The sequence below is a fragment of the Hemitrygon akajei genome, chromosome 24 (assembly GCF_048418815.1).
Source record: "Hemitrygon akajei chromosome 24, sHemAka1.3, whole genome shotgun sequence".
NCBI lineage: Eukaryota > Metazoa > Chordata > Chondrichthyes > Myliobatiformes > Dasyatidae > Hemitrygon > Hemitrygon akajei.
In genome coordinates, this window is record NC_133147.1 from 2,762,397 (window position 1) to 2,782,972 (window position 20,576).

The 20,576-nt window shown below is 42.9% G+C and overlaps 2 protein-coding genes across 2 annotated transcripts; both read left to right on the forward strand.

Moving 5' to 3' along the window:
* The first annotated feature begins 8,158 nt into the window (after positions 1–8,158).
* On the forward strand, positions 8,159–19,108 carry LOC140715810 (histone H2B 1/2-like). The gene is made up of 2 exons (XM_073028201.1): positions 8,159–8,546; positions 18,877–19,108. The coding sequence occupies exons 1-2, from the start codon at positions 8,179–8,181 to the stop codon at positions 18,926–18,928; spliced, it is 420 nt and encodes a 139-aa protein (XP_072884302.1). The 5' UTR covers positions 8,159–8,178; the 3' UTR covers positions 18,929–19,108.
* Positions 12,480–12,888, forward strand: LOC140715811 (histone H2B 1/2-like). The gene has a single exon (XM_073028202.1). The coding sequence runs from the start codon at positions 12,502–12,504 to the stop codon at positions 12,871–12,873; it is 372 nt and encodes a 123-aa protein (XP_072884303.1). The 5' UTR covers positions 12,480–12,501; the 3' UTR covers positions 12,874–12,888.
* Positions 19,109–20,576: the final 1,468 nt, after the last annotated feature.

Below are 20,576 nucleotides of genomic sequence, written 5' to 3' on the forward strand. Positions count from 1 at the left end.
TGATGCAGCTTGGCACCAGTGTCATCACAGATGTTATCAGAGTGAAGTTGTAGACGACATCAAACTGCCTTAGGGACCCCACCTCTGGATTTCTTCCTCGGGGTTTACTCCCGGAGCCTTTCCCATGGGTGTTTATGGCCACAAGGCAGCAGAGGTTTAACATCAGAGTTTTCCTTCTCCTAGGCAGACTGCTGTCCAAGATAATGAGCCCCACCTGCCCGAAACAACTGCTTTTGAGGCACCAGTGGTCTACCTTTGACCCTCCTTGTCAGTACAAACAGTTGTGCCGTGCCTCGTAGCTAAGCCACATGTAACGGCCAAGAGTTGGACTTAGCTGTCAGAGGCTATAAGACTCACACACCATTTGGAGCACTTTGTAGGAAGTGGGGGCTTATCACCACTACCATCCCAGCTATGTCAACCTTAGGAACCTGTCTTTGAAGGTGGGTAGGCTATAGATGGTAACTGCAGCCACAAAATTAAATGGCACTTACTTCTGGGGAGGGCAGGAATGGAGCTGGAATGGGGAGGTGGGAGTGGGGGCTACTGCACAGGATTGAAGTAAGCTGCAGAACATTGAGATAAAATTAACAGCTTCATCATCAGTACTACCCTCTGTAGTATCCAAGACATCTTCAAGGAGTGGTGCCTCATAAAGGCATCATCCATCATTAGGACACTCCACCCAGGACATGTCCTTTTCTTATTATTATCATCAGGAAGGAGGTACTGGAGCCTGAAAACACACATTTAGCAATTCAGGAACAGCTTCTTCCACTCTGCAATATGATTTCTAAATGGACATTGTACCTGTGAACACTATCTCACTACTTTTTTTGTTCCTGTTTTTGCACTACTTATTTTAATTTCTTCTTTTCAAAATATATCTATCATGTATTGCATTGTACTTCTGCTGCAAGTGATGCTGTTGATAATAATTCTGATTCTATAAAAAAACACTGACTCTATTCCAAACATCCTGAGCTGCCAGAGCGCAGCACCGGCCAGTGAGGTCATAGACTATTACAACATGCAGCTTTCTAATAAAAGTACAGAAATTTAACAAAATATAACACTGATAACTGATAAACATCATTGTCATCATACTATAAAGGTACAGATCTTTACTACAACCAGTTGTAGAAACACATGAAATTCAAATGAGCTGCAACTAGCAGATATCTAAAACAAGAACGGGAACAGGTTGATTGCGAGAGGCTGTTTCCAAGTGAAGTGATGACTGTCAAGTGGAGGATGTTTTCCAGGTAGGTGTTCAGGCTCAGCATTTTCCTGTTAGAGTGAAAGACAAAGTGCCAATGTTAAGAAGCACTCAGTGATGGGGGATACATTTGCAGTGCTTAGAGAAATGGAGGAGGCAGATGTCAGTTATCTGCAACTGGTATCAAGTGAAATCCATGAACAGCGTAACATGTGTAAGAATACAACTCAGAGGGAGATCATGTATATTGTGAGTCTTGTGTATAAACTGTTTATACTGACAGCAAAAGTGTATGTAGAGAAAGAATAGGTCCACTTAAGGATCAAGGTAGTTGTCCATGTGTGGACTCACAGGATATGGACAAGGTCTTATATGAATATTTCTGAACTGTATTTACTGTGAGGAAAGTCATGGAAATGAAGGAATTAAGGGAAATGAATAAAAAAGTATTGGGACATACCTGCATTACAAAAGAGAAGCTGCTTGCAGTGTTCAGGTATATTAATATGCATGAACCACCACAGCCTAATCCAGGGGTGGGCAAACTTTTTGACCTGTGGGCCACAAAGGGTTCTAAAATTTGACAGGGGGGCCGGACCAGGAGCAGATGGACGGAGTGTTTTGGTAATTGTGGTGAACTAGATATACCTGTCTGACTGCTCCTGTGGCTCCTCCCACAGACCCTGCTGACTGCCCCTGTGGCTCCTCCCACAGACCCCTGTATAAAGGCGACTGTTGCCTGCTGCTCTCCCTCATTTTCCCAGGATGTAGTGTTGTTCTTCAGTCAATAAAAGCCGATATCTCACTTCCTAAGTCTCAGCGTGAGTTATTGATGGTGCATCAGTAATACACCTCATAAGAGAAAATAAAATATCATGGGATATGTAGAAAACTTGTGCTTTAATTTCAATTGAAAATGAACAAATGCATTACAACAAAATATCTGTCTTTGAAGTCCCATGGTATTTAGCTATTTATTGAAATGACTTTTAAAACACTGAAAATTAAATGAATAAAACACAGCTTTTTTAATAGTAACAGTTATTATTTTAAAGCACTGAAAATTCTGTTATCCTTCAAGATATTATCATCATCACTCTCCTCCTGACTGTCTTTATTTCAAAAACGGTAGGAGATGCAGGTCTACTTGTCCTGCTCCTTCTTATTCAATTGTCCCCTGTGCCAAAACTCAACAACGACCAGCACAAGGACAGAACAGTGACAGCGCGCCAGTATGCGGAGCGCGTTATTTGATCTGGAGCGCATTTTTTATTTTGAGAACGTACGTGCACCTGCGCACTACTCATGTCCATCACTTAACAGAAATGACATGTAACATGTAAGGCTTATTGAAAAAAATATTTTCAAATGCATTTTTTACATAACACAACGAAGAAACTTATTTTTAATTTCAGTGGGAACAGTGTTGTTGGTCTCCCTTTTTAGCCAGCGCATCAAAGTCTGGATTTAGTTTTGTTGTGGCGATTCTCAGGATGGATCTGAGGTGTTAACAAGGTTTATTAATATAATTTCATCAAGTTCTGCAGGCCGGATTAAAAAGCTTAACGGGCCGCATATGGCCCGCGGGCCGTAGTTTGCCCATGCCTGTTCTAGACTGTTCTATTGTGAGAACCTGTTTTCTCCCGTTCTGTTCGGGTATATAATGATATCAAACGCCTTTGTCCTGGGTAATAAGAGACATGTTACTTCCACATCACAAAAGTGCCACACTCCAATGAGAAATCATACTGCCCTCTCCTGCATACTCATTGGTGTTGCCATTGTTCAGATGATCACCAACAATCGCCGGGGGTGGGGGGAGGGGAGATTGGAGTGGAAGGAGGGTTGTGTGAGGTGGGGCGGGGGGCAGTGGTGGGGGAATGGGAGTAGTGGGGAGGGGGTGGAGTGGTGTCAGTAATTAGAAAGTCTCCAGGATCACTTGCTGTAATGGGTGATCTGAGAGCTCAACCTAGAGACTAAAATTATCTCATTTAAAATGTCATACTTCACACATTGATGTCTCTTTTTAGATTGGTAGCGGCAAAAAAATTGCGCTGGGGACTTGCAAACACAACACGTCTGTTTTGCTGTTTCTGTTCAGGTAATTATGAAGTGACCAGATATTTCCTTTGGATTATTTGTTATTGATCCTTGGAGATGACAAGTTATTTCATCCCAGTTGGGAATGTTCTTTGTATCTGAAATGAAGTTTTCTGTTGTAATTCAGTGAGATCGACTGGAGCCAGGGAGCTGAGATCACATCAGCATTTGTTCACCAGAGATCCATCCTTCAAGTGCATTGACTGTGAGAGGAATTCACTTCGTCTGACATTCGACTTGATGCCAGAGAATTGATAGAGAACTGTGGGAAAGGACTTACATGCTCCTACCATCTGCGGAGACCCCAGCAAGTTCACACTGAGGTGTGGCCATTCACCTGCTCAGGCTGTGGGAAGAGATTTGTTTGGTCACCTGACCTACAGCGAGTTCATACTGGGGAGAGTCTGTTCACCTGGTCTTATTGTGGGTGGGATTTACTCAGTCATCCAAAGCACAGAGACACCAGCGAGTTCACACTGGGAAGAAGCTGTTCACCTGTCCAGATTGTGAGATGGGATTTACTCGGTCATCTCAACTGAAGGTACATCAATAAATTCACACTGGGAAGAAGCCGTTTACCTGCTCAGACTATGGGAATGCATTCAACTATTTATCTGACTTACTGGCAGACCAGCACGTTCACACTGGGCAGAGACCATTCTCCTGCTCAGAATGTGGGAACGGGTTCACTCAGTTAATCAACCTACACAGACACCAGCGAGTTCACACTGGGGAGAGGCCATTTGCCTGCTCAGACTGTGGGAAGAGATTCACTCAGTCATCTCAACTAAAGGCACATGAGTTAGTTCACACTAGAGAGAAGCCTTTCATCTGCTCCATTTGTGGGAAGGGATTCACCCAATTATCCACCATTACACATTATCCGGACACCAGCGAGTTCACACTGGGGAGAGACCATTCACCTGTTCTATGTGTGGGAAGGGATTCACTCAGTCATCCAGACTACAGACACACCAGTCAGTTCACTCTGGGCAGAGGCCTTTCACCTGTTGAGACTGTGCAAAGGGATGCACCCTGTCATTTGAACTGGAGATACACCAGTGAGTTTACAATAGGAAGAAACCATTCACCTCCTCTTAATGTGGGAATACTCACTGATCCCACTTTGTGACACACTGCTGAGTTTACACTGAGGAAAACTTTAAATAGGTGGCATGCTTGATAGTGAACCATCGCAGTTGCTGCACTCTGGCATGGGAGGAAATTTTTCCGTCAATGTTTAATGGGACTGGATTTTCTTATTCTGGATCTGTGCCTAATAAATCAGTGATATTTTAAACCCTGTCTAGTGCGTTTAGTGAATCTACAACACACCCAGTGTACAGGAGAGAATCATCTCAGCCCAGCTGGTCCCTGCCAGTGTTTCCGTTTCCCAACAGTCATTTTTGAAACCACCCCTGCTGTTCACCTCTCGCTCTCCCTGTGGTGATGGGTTCCTGATAGAGGTTTCCCTTGTATTTCCTGCATGACTTTCTGAAGACTGAAGAAGACAACAAGCAGACTGCATTTATGTCTGACATGTTCTTTGTCCCGCAAATTTCTTGACTGAGGAAAACCTATTGGTAGCTAATGTCCTCGTTCCCAGCTCTTTTCAATGTTATGGGACAGTTTCACTGCTTCTAAAGTACTGAGTCTCACACAGCTGGGTTGATAGAATACACCACTATCCAGAAAAGTCTGAAAGCAGAATGGGGGACTAATAGTTGAATGTTCAGTGGAATGGGGTCAGAAACCAGAGACCAGGGTCAGCTTAGGGCAGACTTTGGAGATCTAGACAGTGGTAGTGGTAAGAGCATATGATGAGGACCAGGAAACAGAGCACGGGGTGCGCAATAAATGACAGGGTTGCAACATTTGGGAACTGATTGACAGAGAAAAAAATTAGGTTGACTGACTGCTGCCACACACAATGCCTATTAAAATTCAATATGTTGCTTGTGAGTTTCTGTTACATTGTTAAGGATAAAAGGATGATTTGGTAGGTGAATACGTGGCTGAGAAACTGGTGAAGGTGGGCAGGGTTTCAGATTTATGGATCATTGGAATTTCTTCTGGAGAAGACACAACCTGTACAAAAGGGATGGGTTACATCTGAACTAGATGGGGACAAATCTCCTTGTAAACAGTTTTCTAGAGCTGTTCAGGAAAGTTTAAACTAATTTGGCAGAGGGGTGGGAACAGGAGTCTTAGTGCTGAGGATGAGCAGATTGAAGTGAGACTGCTAGCAAAGAGAGGCTGATTATAAGGCAAAATTGTAGTCAACAAAATGAGCTGCAATGTACAAGATGGACAAAATTGAAAAGGGTGAATATAGGTCTGAAGGTGTAAGACAGAATAACATAAGTTAACGTAGCACAGTTACGCACTGGTATATATGATGTTGGCATCATTGAATCATGTTGAAAGAAGATTATGGCTGGTAGCTTAATGTGTAAGGATGCATGTGGTATAAAAAGAAGAAGGAGGTAGGCAGAGTGGGTGGTGTCACTTTGTTGGTAAAAAAAATGTTATCACATCATTAGAAAAGTGACATAGGGTTGGAAAGTGTTGAATCATTGTGGGTAGAGCTCACACTATTAGCTGAAAAATGGCAGATGGAGTTTAACCCAGGTAAATGTAAGTTGTTGCACTTTGGTAGGGCAAATTTTAAGGGGAAGAACCTTGACAGTGCTGCTGAATAGATAAATCTTTGGATCAAAGTTCCTAGCTCCTTGAGAGTGGCTATACAAAATGGTATGTAAGAAGGCTTATAGAATATTTGCTTTTATTATAGAAGGCATTGCGTTCAAAAGTCAGGAGGTTACATTGCAACTTTATAAAACTATAGCCAGGCCACACCTGGAGTGATTCATACAGTTCTGCTCGTCCTTCTACAGGGAGGACGTTGAGGCTTTGGAGAGGGTACAGAACAGCTTTATCAGGACACTGCCTGGTTTAGAGGGCATGCCTATCATAAGAGACCAGATAAACAGGTTACTTTCTCTGGATCGCCATAGGCTGAAGGAAGGTCTGATAGAGTTTTACGAGTTTATGAGAGGCATAGATGGAGTGGACAGAGAGTATCTGTTTCCCAGCATTGAAGCTGAGAGGGGGAAGGTTTTACTGAGAGAATTGTCGATGTCTGGGATGCAATCCTTGGTATGGTGGTAGAGGCAAATACATTTGGGGACTAAGAGATGCTTGGATAGGCACATGGACATAAGGAAGATGGAGGGAGATGGATGTGCTGTATGTAGGAGGGATTAGTGTTTGGGTGTTTTTGATTTGCTTTTTAGCTGGTTCAAAACAACATTGTGGGTCGAATAGCCTGTTTCAGTGCTGCACTGTTTTATGTTCTATGTTGATGTTCCAGGGTTATGTGATGAGTCAATCAAATACCATTAGTGTGGGTCTATTGTGCTACAGGCAAAATGGAACAAATCCAAGTTGCTTATCAAGCAAGAGTTGGTGTGCTTCATTATCAACCTCTCAAAGCACTTCATCATGGTGGATGTAAATGCTACTGGATGACAAGCAATGAGGCATGTTACCACATTCTTCTTAGGCATCAGTATAATTGAAGCCTGCTTGAGGCAGGTGGGTACCTCAGACTGCTGAAGTGAGAGGTTAAAGCTATTGGTAAGTTCTCCTGTACAGGGCCAGGACCAGGACCATTAAACTCTCCTCAAACATTAACATTTTCATTCCCATAATAAATTTTGTGAAGCTCCTCTGGACACTCCCCAATGCCAGCACATCTTTTCCTAGATAAGGGGTTCAAAACTGCTCACGGTTCTCCAAGCTGAATGACAAATGCATTATTATGCCTCAATATTATTTCCTTGCATTTATATTTTAAGCATCTTGAAATGGATACAATGTTCTCATTTCCCTTCCATACCACTGACATACCTTTCAAGTTAGCCTTCTGGAAACTTGCACAAGTCCAGTTGCCCTACTGATAACTGAATTTTCTCCATTGGTCTGCTGCTGCCCTTGGCCATGAAATAAGCAACTTACCGTACAGGTGCTCAGAAATGTTGCTAAGCATGGATATCTTCTTGAGATCCAAGATCATAGCTCCTTGAAAGTGGCTTCATCATCAGGGACCCTCACCACCCAGGGCATGCTCTCTTCTTACTGTGCTATCAGAACAATGGTAAAAGAGCCTCAGAACTCACACCATTGGTTTCTGGAATGCTTATTATTCCTCAAACATCAGGCTCTTGAACCAAAGGGGATAAATTCACATCCTAATTGAAACGTTAACACAGCATGATCTCACTTTCAGTGACCCTTCAACTCATATTCTCAATGTATATTGCTTAATAATTAATATTCTCTTTCCTTTTTATTGGCACAATTTGTGTCATTTGCACACTGGTGGAATACCCACATTGAATACGGTCTCCCATTTATTCTATGAAACCTAGTATTGTGTTACCCATGTATGGGGTATGCCCGCAAGAAAATGATTCATGCTTGTTGATGGTGACATATATGTACTTTGATAATAAATATACTTTCACTTTTTCATCTGTGAGTTTATTTCAAGTCCATTTGTATTTAACACTTTTCTTTGTTTAATGTCAGCCACAAATCTGGCTCTACACTCTTATCCCTTCTGCCGCCATAAACGGCATCGAGAAATGCCACGGGTTGGCAAGGTTCCCGTCCCACAGACGGGGAGAGGCTTCTGATTGGTGGAGCGTGTGTCGATGGTTGATTCGTTTCCCCAAGCAGCCAATGAATATGCTCGGAAACCCCATTCCTTTATTAGCATACCACCGTCAGCATTTCCTATTTAAGTGCCGCTCCGTACGCTATTCTCTTAGTTGAGTCTAACGAAGACAGCAGAAATGCCCGACCCGAAGACTGCTCCCAAGAAGGGCGCTAAGAAAGCGCTGCCGAAGCCATCAGGCAAGTCCGGCAAGAAGCGCAGGAGAGTGAGGAAGGAGAGTTACGCCATCTACATCTACAAAGTGATGAAGCAGGTTCACCCCGACACTGGCATCTCCTCCAAGGCCATGAGCATCATGAACTCGTTCGTGAGCGATATTTTCGAGCGCATCGCTGGCGAGGCTTCCCGCCTAGCCCATTACAACAAGCGATCGACTATCAGCTCTCGGGAGATCCAGACCGCCGTGCGCCTGCTGCTGCCCGGGGAGCTGGCCAAGCACGCCGTGTCGGAAGGGACAAAGGCCGTGACCAAGTACACCAGCTCCAAGTGAAGAGTGCCGCCAAAACAAACCGAAAACCCAAAGGCTCTTTTAAGAGCCACTCACTATTTCATTAACAGAGCTACATTGTTTCGTCGTGTTCTGTAAATTAAATTTCAATGCCAGACGGTATTTTAACCAATAATTTGTCTGAGCTCCAGCCGTAGCTTGAGAAGAGCTACCCGGTCGTAACATGATGCAGTTCACACAATGTCTGACCGGGGACAGTAACTGAGAATCGATTTTTTTTCAGAGTAGGAATATCGTTAAATGAAATCCCCAGACGCATCTTCAATTTCAGCTACACTCACACATTAAATGATGGCGGACTTCAGTAATTGGTTAATGCGCAGAATTATTTCACAAACATGTCTGCAATGATCTGATTTTAGATTAGGTTTGAACAAAAAATTTTTGGCGTGCTGTTTTCGAGTTTCAGCTAATTTTCGGCGGGTAAGAAGTTTTTGATTTTTGATTGGTAAATATTCTGTCTCCAATGAATTTAAGCGTTGTTGCACCAATCCTAAAATGTTTCAGTGCATCCCCACAGGAAATACAAGATGGCCGAGGGCCGGAAGCATTTCGTCATTCTCTGTGTTGCTGAGCTGATTTTTTTGAAGTGAATGGACAAAGAAAAACCGGCGGGAAAGCTCGTTCTCGGCTGGACTGCTGTTCCCATTGGGTAGTGCTTATAGGCTCTTGAGAAAGGACAACTATGCTGAGTGGGTGAGTGTCGGAGTCTTGATCTTTCTGGCTGCTGCGCTCCAGTGTCGGCTGAAATTCTTGAGCTGGCTGGCTACGTGAACGCAGACCACAAAGACGAGGAGCTAAACAAGCTGCTGGGAAAGATGGCGAATGCCCAGGGCAGAGCGTTACCCTATATCCAGACCGTGTTGTTGCCCAAGAAAACCGGCCGAGCTAGTAAGCGTGGAGACAATATGAAACCCAGCTACCTAAAAGCTCTTTTCAGAGCCATTCACAGTGTCTGTGAAGGGGCTGTTCTGCGGATACCATGACTGCTGAGGAAAGGACTCGGGCTTCCCTGTCACTGCGAACGATTTCTGAGGAAGTTCTTTTAGCAGAAACACGAAAATCATACTCATTTATCTTCTACACGTTAGTTTCTTTTCTAAACAAACTGAGGTGGTTTAGTGAATTGCTTCCGGAGCTGAGGATGCTTTCTGCTGTGTGTTTGCATGTTCCCCGGAGAGACGGTTAGGGTCAATTTTATTTTTACTCCGGTTCCATATTAAATGTTAGCCTGTGACTTTACTACCGAATGTCCCGAATAACTGATATTAAAAAAAAAAACTCTTCAGATTTGTACTCATTTCTCCGAAAATTAATCAATGATATTCTGGAAAAAGAACAATTGCAGAGACCGAAGTCCTGAAATTCAGGTAAAACACAGCTCGGGTAGCAACTGTGAAAGCTGTTAGTCTTTCAGCCTCTTCAGATAATATTTTCTTGTCTGTGATCATTTAGAGAATATGCTTAATTGCATATTTAACTTGCAAAAAAGTATTTATTCCCATAATCTCCCCTCATTACCTCATCTTCACTACTTACATTCCCGCCTCTCTTTGTAAGAGCCTCAAGTGTTTTCTGGGCAGATGTAGGTAGGTGACCAGAACTGCACACAGTACTCTACATGAGGCCTTACCAATGTGTTATACAACATAACATCCCAACTTCGGTACTCAATGTTTTGATTTATGAAGGCCAATGTGTCTAGACCTCTCTCTATGGGCTCGCCTGTGACACCACCTTACCGAATAACTCCCAGATCACACTGAAAGCTTTAATAGCTTCCTCGTTGTCTACTACATCACCAATCTTAGTGCCAATTTGCAAATTTGTTGATCGGTGGTACAGTATTATCATCCAGATCATTGACATAGATGACAAACAGACACTGACCCAGCACTGATCCCTGCTAAAGAGGGGAGATTGAATTAATTTTGCTTTATTTTTTATGTCCTTCATATACATGAGGAGTGAAAATCTTTATGTTACGTTTCCATCTAAATGTGCAATGTGGAATTACAGTAATTTATAATAAATTGAACAGTCAATTAATATAGAGTACACACAAATCAGCAGGAATTCATCAGTCTGTTGGAAGAAGTTGTCCCAGAGCCTGTTGGTCCTGGCTTTTATGCTGCAGAACCACTTCCCGGATGGTAGCAGCTGGAATAGATTGTGGTTGGGATGGCTTGGGTCCCCGATGATCCTACGGGCCCTTTTTACACACCTGTCCTTGTAAATGTCCTGAGTCATGGAACGTTCACAACTACAGATACGCTGGACTATCCGCACAACTCTGTGCAGAGACCTGCGATAAAGGGAGGTACAGTTCCCATACCAGGCAGTGATGCAACCGGTCAGGATGCTCTCAATTGTGCCCCTGTAGAAAGTTATTGGGATTTGTGAGCCCATACCAAACATTCTCACCCGTCTGAGGTGAAAAAGGCGCTGTTCGTGCCCTTTTCACCACACAGCTGGTAAGTACAGATCATGTGAGGTTCTTGGTGATGTGGATGCTGAAGAACTTGAAGCTGTTTACCCTCTCAACCCCAGATCCATTGATGTTAACAGGGGTTAACCCGTCTCCATTCCTCCTGTAATCCACAACCAGCTCCTTTGTTTTTGTGACATGAGGGAGAGGTTGTTTTCTTCACACCACTGTGTCAGAGAGATGACTTCTTCCCTGTAGGCCACCTCTTTATCGTTTGAGATTAGTCCAATCAATGTAGTGTGATCGACATATTTAATTAGCACATTAGAGCTGTGGGTGGCTATACAGTCAATGGTATACAGGGAGTAAATGAAGGGACAGTACGCAGCCCCCGAGGGACTCCTGTGTTGAGATTTAGAGTGGTGAAGGTGAGGGGGCCCATTCTTACAACTGCTGGCGAACTGACAGGCAGTCCAGGATAGAGCTGCACAAGACAGGGTCAAGGCTGGGCTCTTTGAGCTTCTTGTCGAGCCTCGATGGTATTGAATGCTGAACTGTCATCCAAGAACAGCATTCTCACATAAGCATCTTTATCTTGATTTCGGTATATAATATTATTGGGGGAGAGTTTTTTCCCCATATCAGGAGTAGATAGACCTGCAGCACATGGGAGTTAGTTCGAGGGATGATAACTGGAACACTCTACCAGAGAGAGTTATGAAAACTGAGTAACTGATGGTAAGTTAGAAATGTCTTGTCATTCACTCGAATTACCCAGGCTACAGGACAAGAGTTGGTAGAATGGATAAATATCGATGTAATGGGTCAAATGGCCTGTTACAGTGCTGTAACAATCTGTAAAAGTGGGAATCAATGAATCTCTGCTACAAGAAATGTGTGGAATTGATACAAATGATAACCCCATTAACCTGTTCCACCTGGATCTGGTATATACTGATATTAATTTCATCCCATCAATTTCTCTACCATTCTTTTCTGCTAATTAAACAAAAGCTTGCTTTACCCTCACTTTCCAAATTCTGGCCTGAAACGTTCACACCCTTCCGCTTTCAGTGCGGAACCTAAGGTTGCTGACAATTTTGATAAGGGACACTAAAACTTTTCTCAAATATTGCTCTCATTCAGAAAGTTGTGTTGCTTGAATATGTCTTTCTCAAGTACCTTGCCTAGGAAGGGAAGTTTTGATCTAAGCCTGTAGTTAGTAAGTAGGGATTTTACAGCACAGTTTTGAAGGCACCTGGGAAAATTGCAGTTCAAAGGGAGTGTTAATAACTTTCCTAGCAACTATTAAGAGGGTCGGGGCAACCATCTGATATCCAAAGATAGGATTTGTCCTAATAATCCCGATGGTGATTCGTTCTCCATGTAGCCAATGAGCATACGCTGAAACTCCATTCCTTATTAATATACTGACGTCATCGGTTCCTATTTAAGTGGCTCTCTGCAGCTTATCTGTCTATTTGAGTCTGAACTCCACTGGAGAAATGCCTGAGCAGAAAGTTGCTCCCAAGAAGGGCGCTAAGAAAGCGCTGCCGAAGTCTTCAAGCAAGTCCGGCAAGAAGCGTAGGAGGGTGAGGAAGGAGAGTTATGCCATTTACATCTACAAAGTGATGAAACAGGTTCATCCCGACACTGGCATCTCCTCCAAGGCCATGAGTATCATGAACTCGTTCGTAAACGATATTTTCGAGCGCATCGCCGGCGAGGCTTCCCGCCTAGCCCATTACAACAAGCGATCGACCATCAGCTCCCGGGAGATCCAGACCGCTGTGCGCCTGCTGCTGCCCGGTGAGCTGGCCAAGCACGCCGTGTCGGAGGGGACAAAGGCCGTGACCAAGTACACCAGCTCCAAGTGAGGAGTGCCGCCAAAACAAACCGAAAAACCAAAGGCTCTTTTAAGAGCCACTCAATCTTTCATTAACAGAGCTGCATGGTTTCTTTGTGTTCTCTGAATTCAATTTCAATACTAGACTGTACTGTAACCGATAATTTGTCCAAACTGCAGGCTCAACTCCAGCCATAGTTTGAGAAGAAAAACTCGGTCGTAACATGATGCAGTTCACACAGTGTCTGACCGTGGGTAGCAACTGAAAATCGAATTTTGTTCCGAGCAGAGATATCATTAAGTGAAATCCCGAGACATTGTTGCAATATTAGCTACATTAGATGTGCCGGAATTCAGTGATGGGTTGATGCGGAGAATTGTTCCACAAGCAGATCTGCAATTATCTGATTTAAAATTGGGTTTGAGCAAAGGATTTTTGGCGGGCTGTTTTCAAGTTTCAGTTTATTTTCGGCGGGTAAGAAATTCCTTACGCGCTTTTGATTTTGCTTGGTAAATAAGTGGCACTCTCATTGGTTTATTTGTTCTCCAATGAGTTTAAACTTTGTTGCACCAATCCTGAATGACTCCCTGCATCCCCACAGGACATACCAGAATGCCTAGGGACGTATGTATTTCCTCATTCTCTGGCTTGTTGATGTGAATAGACAAAGTAAACCCGGCAGGAAAGCTTGTCCCCGGCCCAGTTCCCATTTGGCCCTGTTAATAGGCTCTTGAGAAAGGGCAACTATGCTGACTCTGAGCAAGTGAGTGCCGGAGCCTCGGTCCTTCTGGGTTTTGTGCTCGAGTTTCTGGATCTGGCTGGCAACGCGGCCTGGGACAACAAGAAGACCCACGTCAAATGGAGGAGTGACGATCGCCCGCTGTTACCCAATATCCAGGCTGTGTTGTTGCCCAAGAAAAACGGCGGAGTCAGTAAGTGAAGACTCAGAATAGGAAACCACCTACCCAAAGGCTCTTTGGTAGCCTACCCAAAGCCTTGCACACTGTCTGTGAAGGAGCTGCCTTGTGGATACCGTGAGCGCGGAGGAAAGGATTCGGGTTTCGCTGTCACTGCGGAAGTTCTTAAGATAGAGAATGCTGTTTGGTCACAGCGAAATAGAATGAGGAAGTGCTTTTTACAGAAATACGAAAATCATACTAATTTATCTTCTACAGGTTATTTTTTTCTTTTTAAAAAACGAGTTGGGATGTGCTGAGGTGATTTTCTGAATCGTTTCCTGAGCTGAGGAAAATTTCAGCTGCGCGTGTGTGTTTCCCGGAGAGATGGTTGGGGTCAATTTTATTTTCACTCCGCTTCCATATTGAAGATTAGTCTGTAACATTACTACCGAACATCCTGAATAACTGATATAAAACCTCCTCAGCCTTTCGTAAGATAATATTTTGCTGTTGTGAACATTTAGAAAACATGTGTAATTGCATATTTAACTTGCAAAAATGTATTTATTCCCATAATCTCCCCTCATTACCCCATTTTCACTACTTACATTCCCGCCTCTCTTAGAGCTTCAAATGTTTTCTGCGACGGATGTGAAACTGTCGGTAGGCGACTGGAACAGTACTCTAAGTTAGGCCTCATCAATGTGTAATGCAATTTCATTATAACATGTTAAATTTATGTACTCATTGATGAAGGTCAATGTGCCTAGAGCTCTCTCTGTGGGCTCGCTACCTCTATGTCTCCACATTCACGCAATAATTCCCAGGTCACACTGCACGCTTCAATAGCCTTCCTCGTTGTCCACTACACTATCTATTCTGGTGTCATCCGCAAATTTGTTGATCGTTGTTACAGTATTATTATCCATACAGTTGATGTAGATGGCAAACATACACTGACCGAGCACTGAGGGGAATTAATTTAGTTGTATGAAATTATCAGGGGTTGAATAGGGTAGGTTTCAGAGAGCATTCCCCCATGTCAGGAGTCGATAGACCTGCAGGACATGGGAGGTAACTCATGAGGGTGAGTAACTCGAACACTCTACCAGAGAGAATGGTCATAGCAGAGTCCCTTTGGTATTTTGGAAATGTCTTGTCAATTACTTGAATTACCCAGGTTACAGGACAAGTGCTGGTAGAAGGGATAAGTATGGTTAGATTCCAGCTGATTGATATTGATGGAATGGGTTCATTCCGAAAGTTGTTCATTCACCCCGATACCAGCATCTTCTCCAATGCCATCAGCATCATAAGCTCGTTCGTGAAAGACAATTTCGGGCGCATTATGGGTGATGCTTCCCATGTAACCCATTACAACAAGCCAACAAGCGGTCAACCATAAGGTCCCGGGAGATCAAGACCTCCGTGTGCCTGCTGCTACGGGGGGGGGGGGGGGTGCGGGGGGGGGGGGTGTTGGCCAACTATACCATGTCAGAAGGGACAAAAGCAGTGATCAGGTACAGCAGTTCCAAGTGAAGCAACTGCTGATAAGACAAACCCAATGGCAATTTTAAGAGCCACTTAGTTTCCGTGGAAGAGCTGTACTCATAATTCGCTATTAGATTGCTACAAGCTTCTCTTGAAGGTTTTACATTTAGAGGTAAATATTTATGTTGAGTAATCTTTCCATTGCTTTGTACAATCTTGTCCCCGTTCCTGCTCACTGATCCAACACAGACATCTTGCTGTCTCGCTTCAGTCTGCCTGTTTATGTGTGATTTTCTCACACAAAACTTTACAAATAGAGCAGATAGAGATGAAGATGTTTGCTGTTGAAGTGATTTAATTGCTTTGAATATGATGTATTAACTCTTATGTTTCAACTTTATATAGCTCTGCTTCTGCCTCATCTGGAGTATTGCATACAGTTCTGGTTGCTTCATTATAAAAAAGAATGTTGAGACTTTGGAGAGGGTGAGAAAGGAGGTTTGTCGCAAAGTTCTTAACATATGGCAGTGATATTAAACCTGATTCTGATTGTGAATGTGGCCTGAATTAGAAGGCGTGTGCTACAATGAGAAGTTGGACAAAATTTGGTTGTTTTCTTTGGAGTGGCAGTGGCTGAGGGGAGATCTGATAGGTTGATAACATTGCAAGAGACATACGTAGAGCAAACAAATAATATCTTCTCAGGGCTGAAATGTCTAATCCAGAAGCAATCTTGTAAGGGGGTCTTTACAAAGGAGATGTGAAGGTTTTTGTTTACACAGTCTGGTGCACGCTGGGGTCATGGTAGAGGCAGATATATTAGGGCATTTTCAGAGAGTTTACATAGGTATGTGAATGTGAGGAAGCATATGGGTAATATGTAGGCACACTTTTCTTTGGTCATTTGATTACTAATTTAATTAGGTTGACAAAACTTTATGGAACAAAGCACCTCTCCCTGTCTTGTGCTGGTCTATGTTCAACACTCCATCCTTTCTTACATAAGGGACTCATAACTGCTCACAATACCCCAAATACTGTCTGACCAGTGCCTCACAGAGCCTCAGCATGACATTCCTGGTGAAATTTTTTTTTTTTTTGCAGTAAGTCTCAGCCTAAAATATCGACTGTTTATTTCTTTCCAGAGATGCTGTCTAACCAGCTGAGATCTTCCAGCACTTTGTATGAGTTAATCTCGATTTCCACCATGCAGAATCTCATTATATCCTTGCTTTTATATTTGAGTCCTCAGGAAATGAATGCGAACATGGCATTTGTCTTCCTTCCCACCAATTAAAGCTGCAAGTTAAATTTTACAGGATCCAGTCTTATTGCAACTCTGAATTCAAAATTTGCTAACCATGAAAGATCCTGCGGGGCTGGAAATCCAGAGCCACATTCAGTGCTGGAACTCAGCAGGTCAGGTATCATCTATGGACATCAATAAACTGTCAGTGTTTCAGGCTAAGACCCTTCCTAAATGGCCCCACTCTAATGCTGTCCTATAAACCCCTTGGAACATTGTCTATAAATGGGATATAAATGCAGTGGGATGCTCACCTCTCCTGTGGTAACATTTGGCTAGCATGTCTACTGGGTCAACTCTGTAAACACCCATAACACTCATTGCATTTTTCAGTTCCTCACTTGTTTCCTCACCATATCATTGTATATCTGGCAAAGCTGAGTGTACATTTGTGTGTAAAAGCATTATAATCAATTTCCTTCCTCAGAGTCATCTAGGCCGTGTATTATTCTCTGATGACTAGTTGCTTGGAAAATCTCTCGAGGATAGTCTCCGAGCACATACGTCCCAATATCCTTAGTGATATCTCTAAACTGTTGTACCCCAAACGGTGTGGTGTATGATATATTCTGATTTTGATTTGCTCCCCCTGTTCCCCCCCCCCCCGATAGTAACTAGGGGTGCCAATCATGCAGACGGTAGGATCGGCTGCCGTTGGTAGGGTGTCGATGGGAGTTCCTCGGGATCTGGTGCTTTGGAATGATCATAACCGTATCTAGTAGAACCGAAGAGCAGGAGCCAAAGAATGGGAATACTGGAGGCCTCTTCTGGTTAGCTGCCAGTGGCTGGTGGTTTACTGCCAGGTTTAGTGTTGCGACCACTCCTTTTCATGTTATATGTAGTTGATTTGGATGATGGAATTGATGGCTTTGTGGCCAGCTTCTGAATCAAAACCAGAGTCATGTTTAGTATCACCAGCATGTGACATGAAATTTAATACCTGAGCAGCAGCAGTTCATTGCAATGAATAATCTAGATAAAAAATTAATAAATCAATAAATCAATTACAGTATGCATATGTTGAATAGTTTTTAATAAAAGTGCTAAATCCAGAAATATATTATATTAAAAATTGAGGTAGTATTTAGGAATCGAATGGCAGAGAAGCTGTTTAAGGAGCTTTACCTGAATCGTTGAGTGTGTGCTTTCAGGCTTCTCTACCTCCTCCTTGATGGTCACAGTGAGAAGAGGGCATGCCCTAGGTGCTGGAGATCCTTAATAATGGACGCCGTCTTTTGAGACACCGCTCTATGAAGATGTCCTGCATATTTTGTAGGCTAGTAACCAAAGTGGAGCTGACTAGGTTTATAACCCTCTGCAGCTTCTTTCAGACATTGTAATGGATGATACAAATATAGATGGTGAGGCAGTCAGTTTTAAAGAAGCTGGGAGTCTGCAAAAGGTCTTAGACAGATTTGAAGAATGGACAAAGAAGTTGCAATAGAATGTTTTGAAGTGTTTGGTCATGTACTTTGGTGGAAAAAAAGGCATAGACTGTTTTCTAAGGTGGGAGAAGATTCAAAAATCAGAAGTGCAAAGAGACTTGGGGGTACTTGTGTAGGATTCCATAAAGGACATCTTGCTGGTTGAGACTGTGGTAAGGAAGGGAAATTCAAAGTTGGTATTCATTTTGTCAGGACGAGAACATAAAAGCAAGATGTAAAGCTGAGTCTTTTTTTATAAGGCTTTGTTTAGACCATACTTCAGTATTGTGAGCAGTTTTTAGCCTATTATCTAAGAAGAGTTGTGCTGGCATTCAAGAGGGGCCAGAGGAAGTTCACAGGAATGATTCCAGGAGTACTTGATGGCACTGGGCCTCAACTCATTGGAGTTCAGAAGAATGAGGGGTGATCTTATTGAAACCTATCAATAAGGATGTTTCCTGTAGTAGGTGAGCATAAGACCAAATAGCACAGACACAGAATAGAGATTACTATTGAGAACAGAGATGGGGAGGAATTTCTTTAGCCAGTGGGTAGTTACTCAGTGGAGTTCGTTGTTACAGACAGTTGTGGACGCCAAGTCATTGAGCATATTTAAAATGGAATATAATAGGTGCTTGACTAGTCAGAGTCAAAAGTTATAGGAAGAAGGCCGAAGAAAGTGATTGATAGGGATAATAACTCAGATATGATGAAATGGCAGAGTAAAATAGATGTACTGACTGACCATTTTCTGTTCTTATGGCCTAATTCTATTCAGTAGTATTCTGGATGAGGCATAACTAGTCTCTTACTGGACTTTCATACTCTAATCTTCTTTGCCTTCATTCTGAATACTGATGCTTGCTCTGTTGTTTGCATGAATTGATTTGTTTTTTTTATTATCTCTCCGTAGATTGAATGTTGATCTTTTCTTTAAATTGAATACACTTCCAGAAGAGACCTAGATTCCACTCCAGGGACGGCCTAACTATTTTTTTATTAGCATAACACCACCCAGGTCATGCTCTCTTCTCAGTCTGCTATCAGGACAAAGGTAAAAGAGCCTCAGGACTCACACCATCAGTTTCAGTAATTATTATATTGCTCACAAGAAAGCGAATTGTGCTTGGTGACATATATGTACATTAATAATAAATCTACGTTGAATTTATCAACTGAATGTGAGTTTTTCATTTGTATTACTATTTTACACTTTCCTCTGTTTAATATCAGCTACAATCTCACGATTACTGGCCATGCCATGTGACAGTGAGTATAGGAATAAAATGAGGTGGAGGATAAATGCAAGGCTGAGGGATTGGTGCAGAGGGCAGGTATTCCGTTTTCTGCATCATTGAGACCTCTCCTGGGGGAGGTGTGATGTACAAAATCACTTGAATCTGCACTTGAAGTTGCACTTGAATCCGAGGGGGACCAATATCCTGGCGTGGAGGTTTGCAAAGGCTATTGGGGAGAGTTTAATCTAGAATTGCTGGGGGGTGGGAACCAAACTGAAGTGACGGAGGAAAGTGAGTTTGGCCTACAATAGAGAAAGCTTGGGGTCAGTGCAAAAGGGACGATAGGCAGGTGATAGAGAAGAGACACTCTCAGACCACTGGTTTGAGATATGTCTATTTTAATGCAAGGAGTATTATGAATAAAGTGGATGAGCTTAGATCGTGGATCAGCATTTGGAGCTACGATGTTGGGGCCATTACAGAGACTTGGATGGTGCAGGGGCAGGAATGGCTACTTCAAGTGCCAGGCTTTAGATGTTTCAGCAAAGACAGGGAGGGAGGCAAAAGAGATGGAGGTGTGGCACTGTTAATCACAGATAGTTTCACAGCCGCAGAAAAGGAGGAAGTCATGGAGAGGTTGTCTATGGGGTCTCTGTGGGTGGAAGTTAGGAACAGGAAGGGGTCAATAATTCTACTGGGTGTTTTTTTTTTATAGACCACCCAACCGTAACAGGGACATCGAGGTGCAGATGGGAAACAGATTCTGGAAAGGAGAATTATAACAGGGTTATTATGTGAGAGATTTTAATTTCCCAAATTTTGATTGGCATTTGCCTAGAGTGAGGGGTTTAGATGGGGTGGAGTTTCTTAGGTGTGTTCAGGAAGGTTTCTTGACACAATGTATACATAAGCCTTCAAGAGGAGAGGCTGTACTTGATCGGGTATTGGGAAATGAACCTGGTCAGGTGTCAGGTCTCTCAGTGGGAGAGAATGTTGGAGATGGTGATCACAATTCTATCTCCTTTACCATAGCATTGAAGAGGCATAGGAACAGACATATTAGGAAAATGTTTAATTGGAGTAAGGGGAAATATGAGGCTATCAGCCAGTGTCTTAGAGGCATAAGTTGGAAACAGATGTCCTCAGGGAAACATACGGAAGGAATATGGCAAATGTTCAGGCCATATTTGCATGGGGTTCTGGATAGATACATTCTAATGAGACAGGGAACGGATGGTAGTGTACAGTAACCATAGTGTATAAATGTTGTTGTAAGTCTAGTCAAGAAGAAAAGACGAGCTTACGAAAGGTTCAAAAAACTAGGTTATGATAGAGATCTAGAAGATTATAAGGCTAGAAGGAAGGACCTTAAGAA

What these genes read in the sequence shown, in the direction of transcription:
- LOC140715811 (XM_073028202.1), top strand. Translation starts at nt 12,502, where the DNA reads ATGCCTGAGCAGAAAGTTGCTCCCAAGAAGGGCGCTAAGAAAGCGCTG.
- LOC140715810 (XM_073028201.1), top strand. Translation starts at nt 8,179, where the DNA reads ATGCCCGACCCGAAGACTGCTCCCAAGAAGGGCGCTAAGAAAGCGCTG. An exon ending in ACCAAGTACACCAGCTCCAA is followed by an intron (nt 8,547 to 18,876) that starts GTGAAGAGTGCC and finishes ATCTCTCCGTAG; the next exon opens with ATTGAATGTTGATCTTTTCT.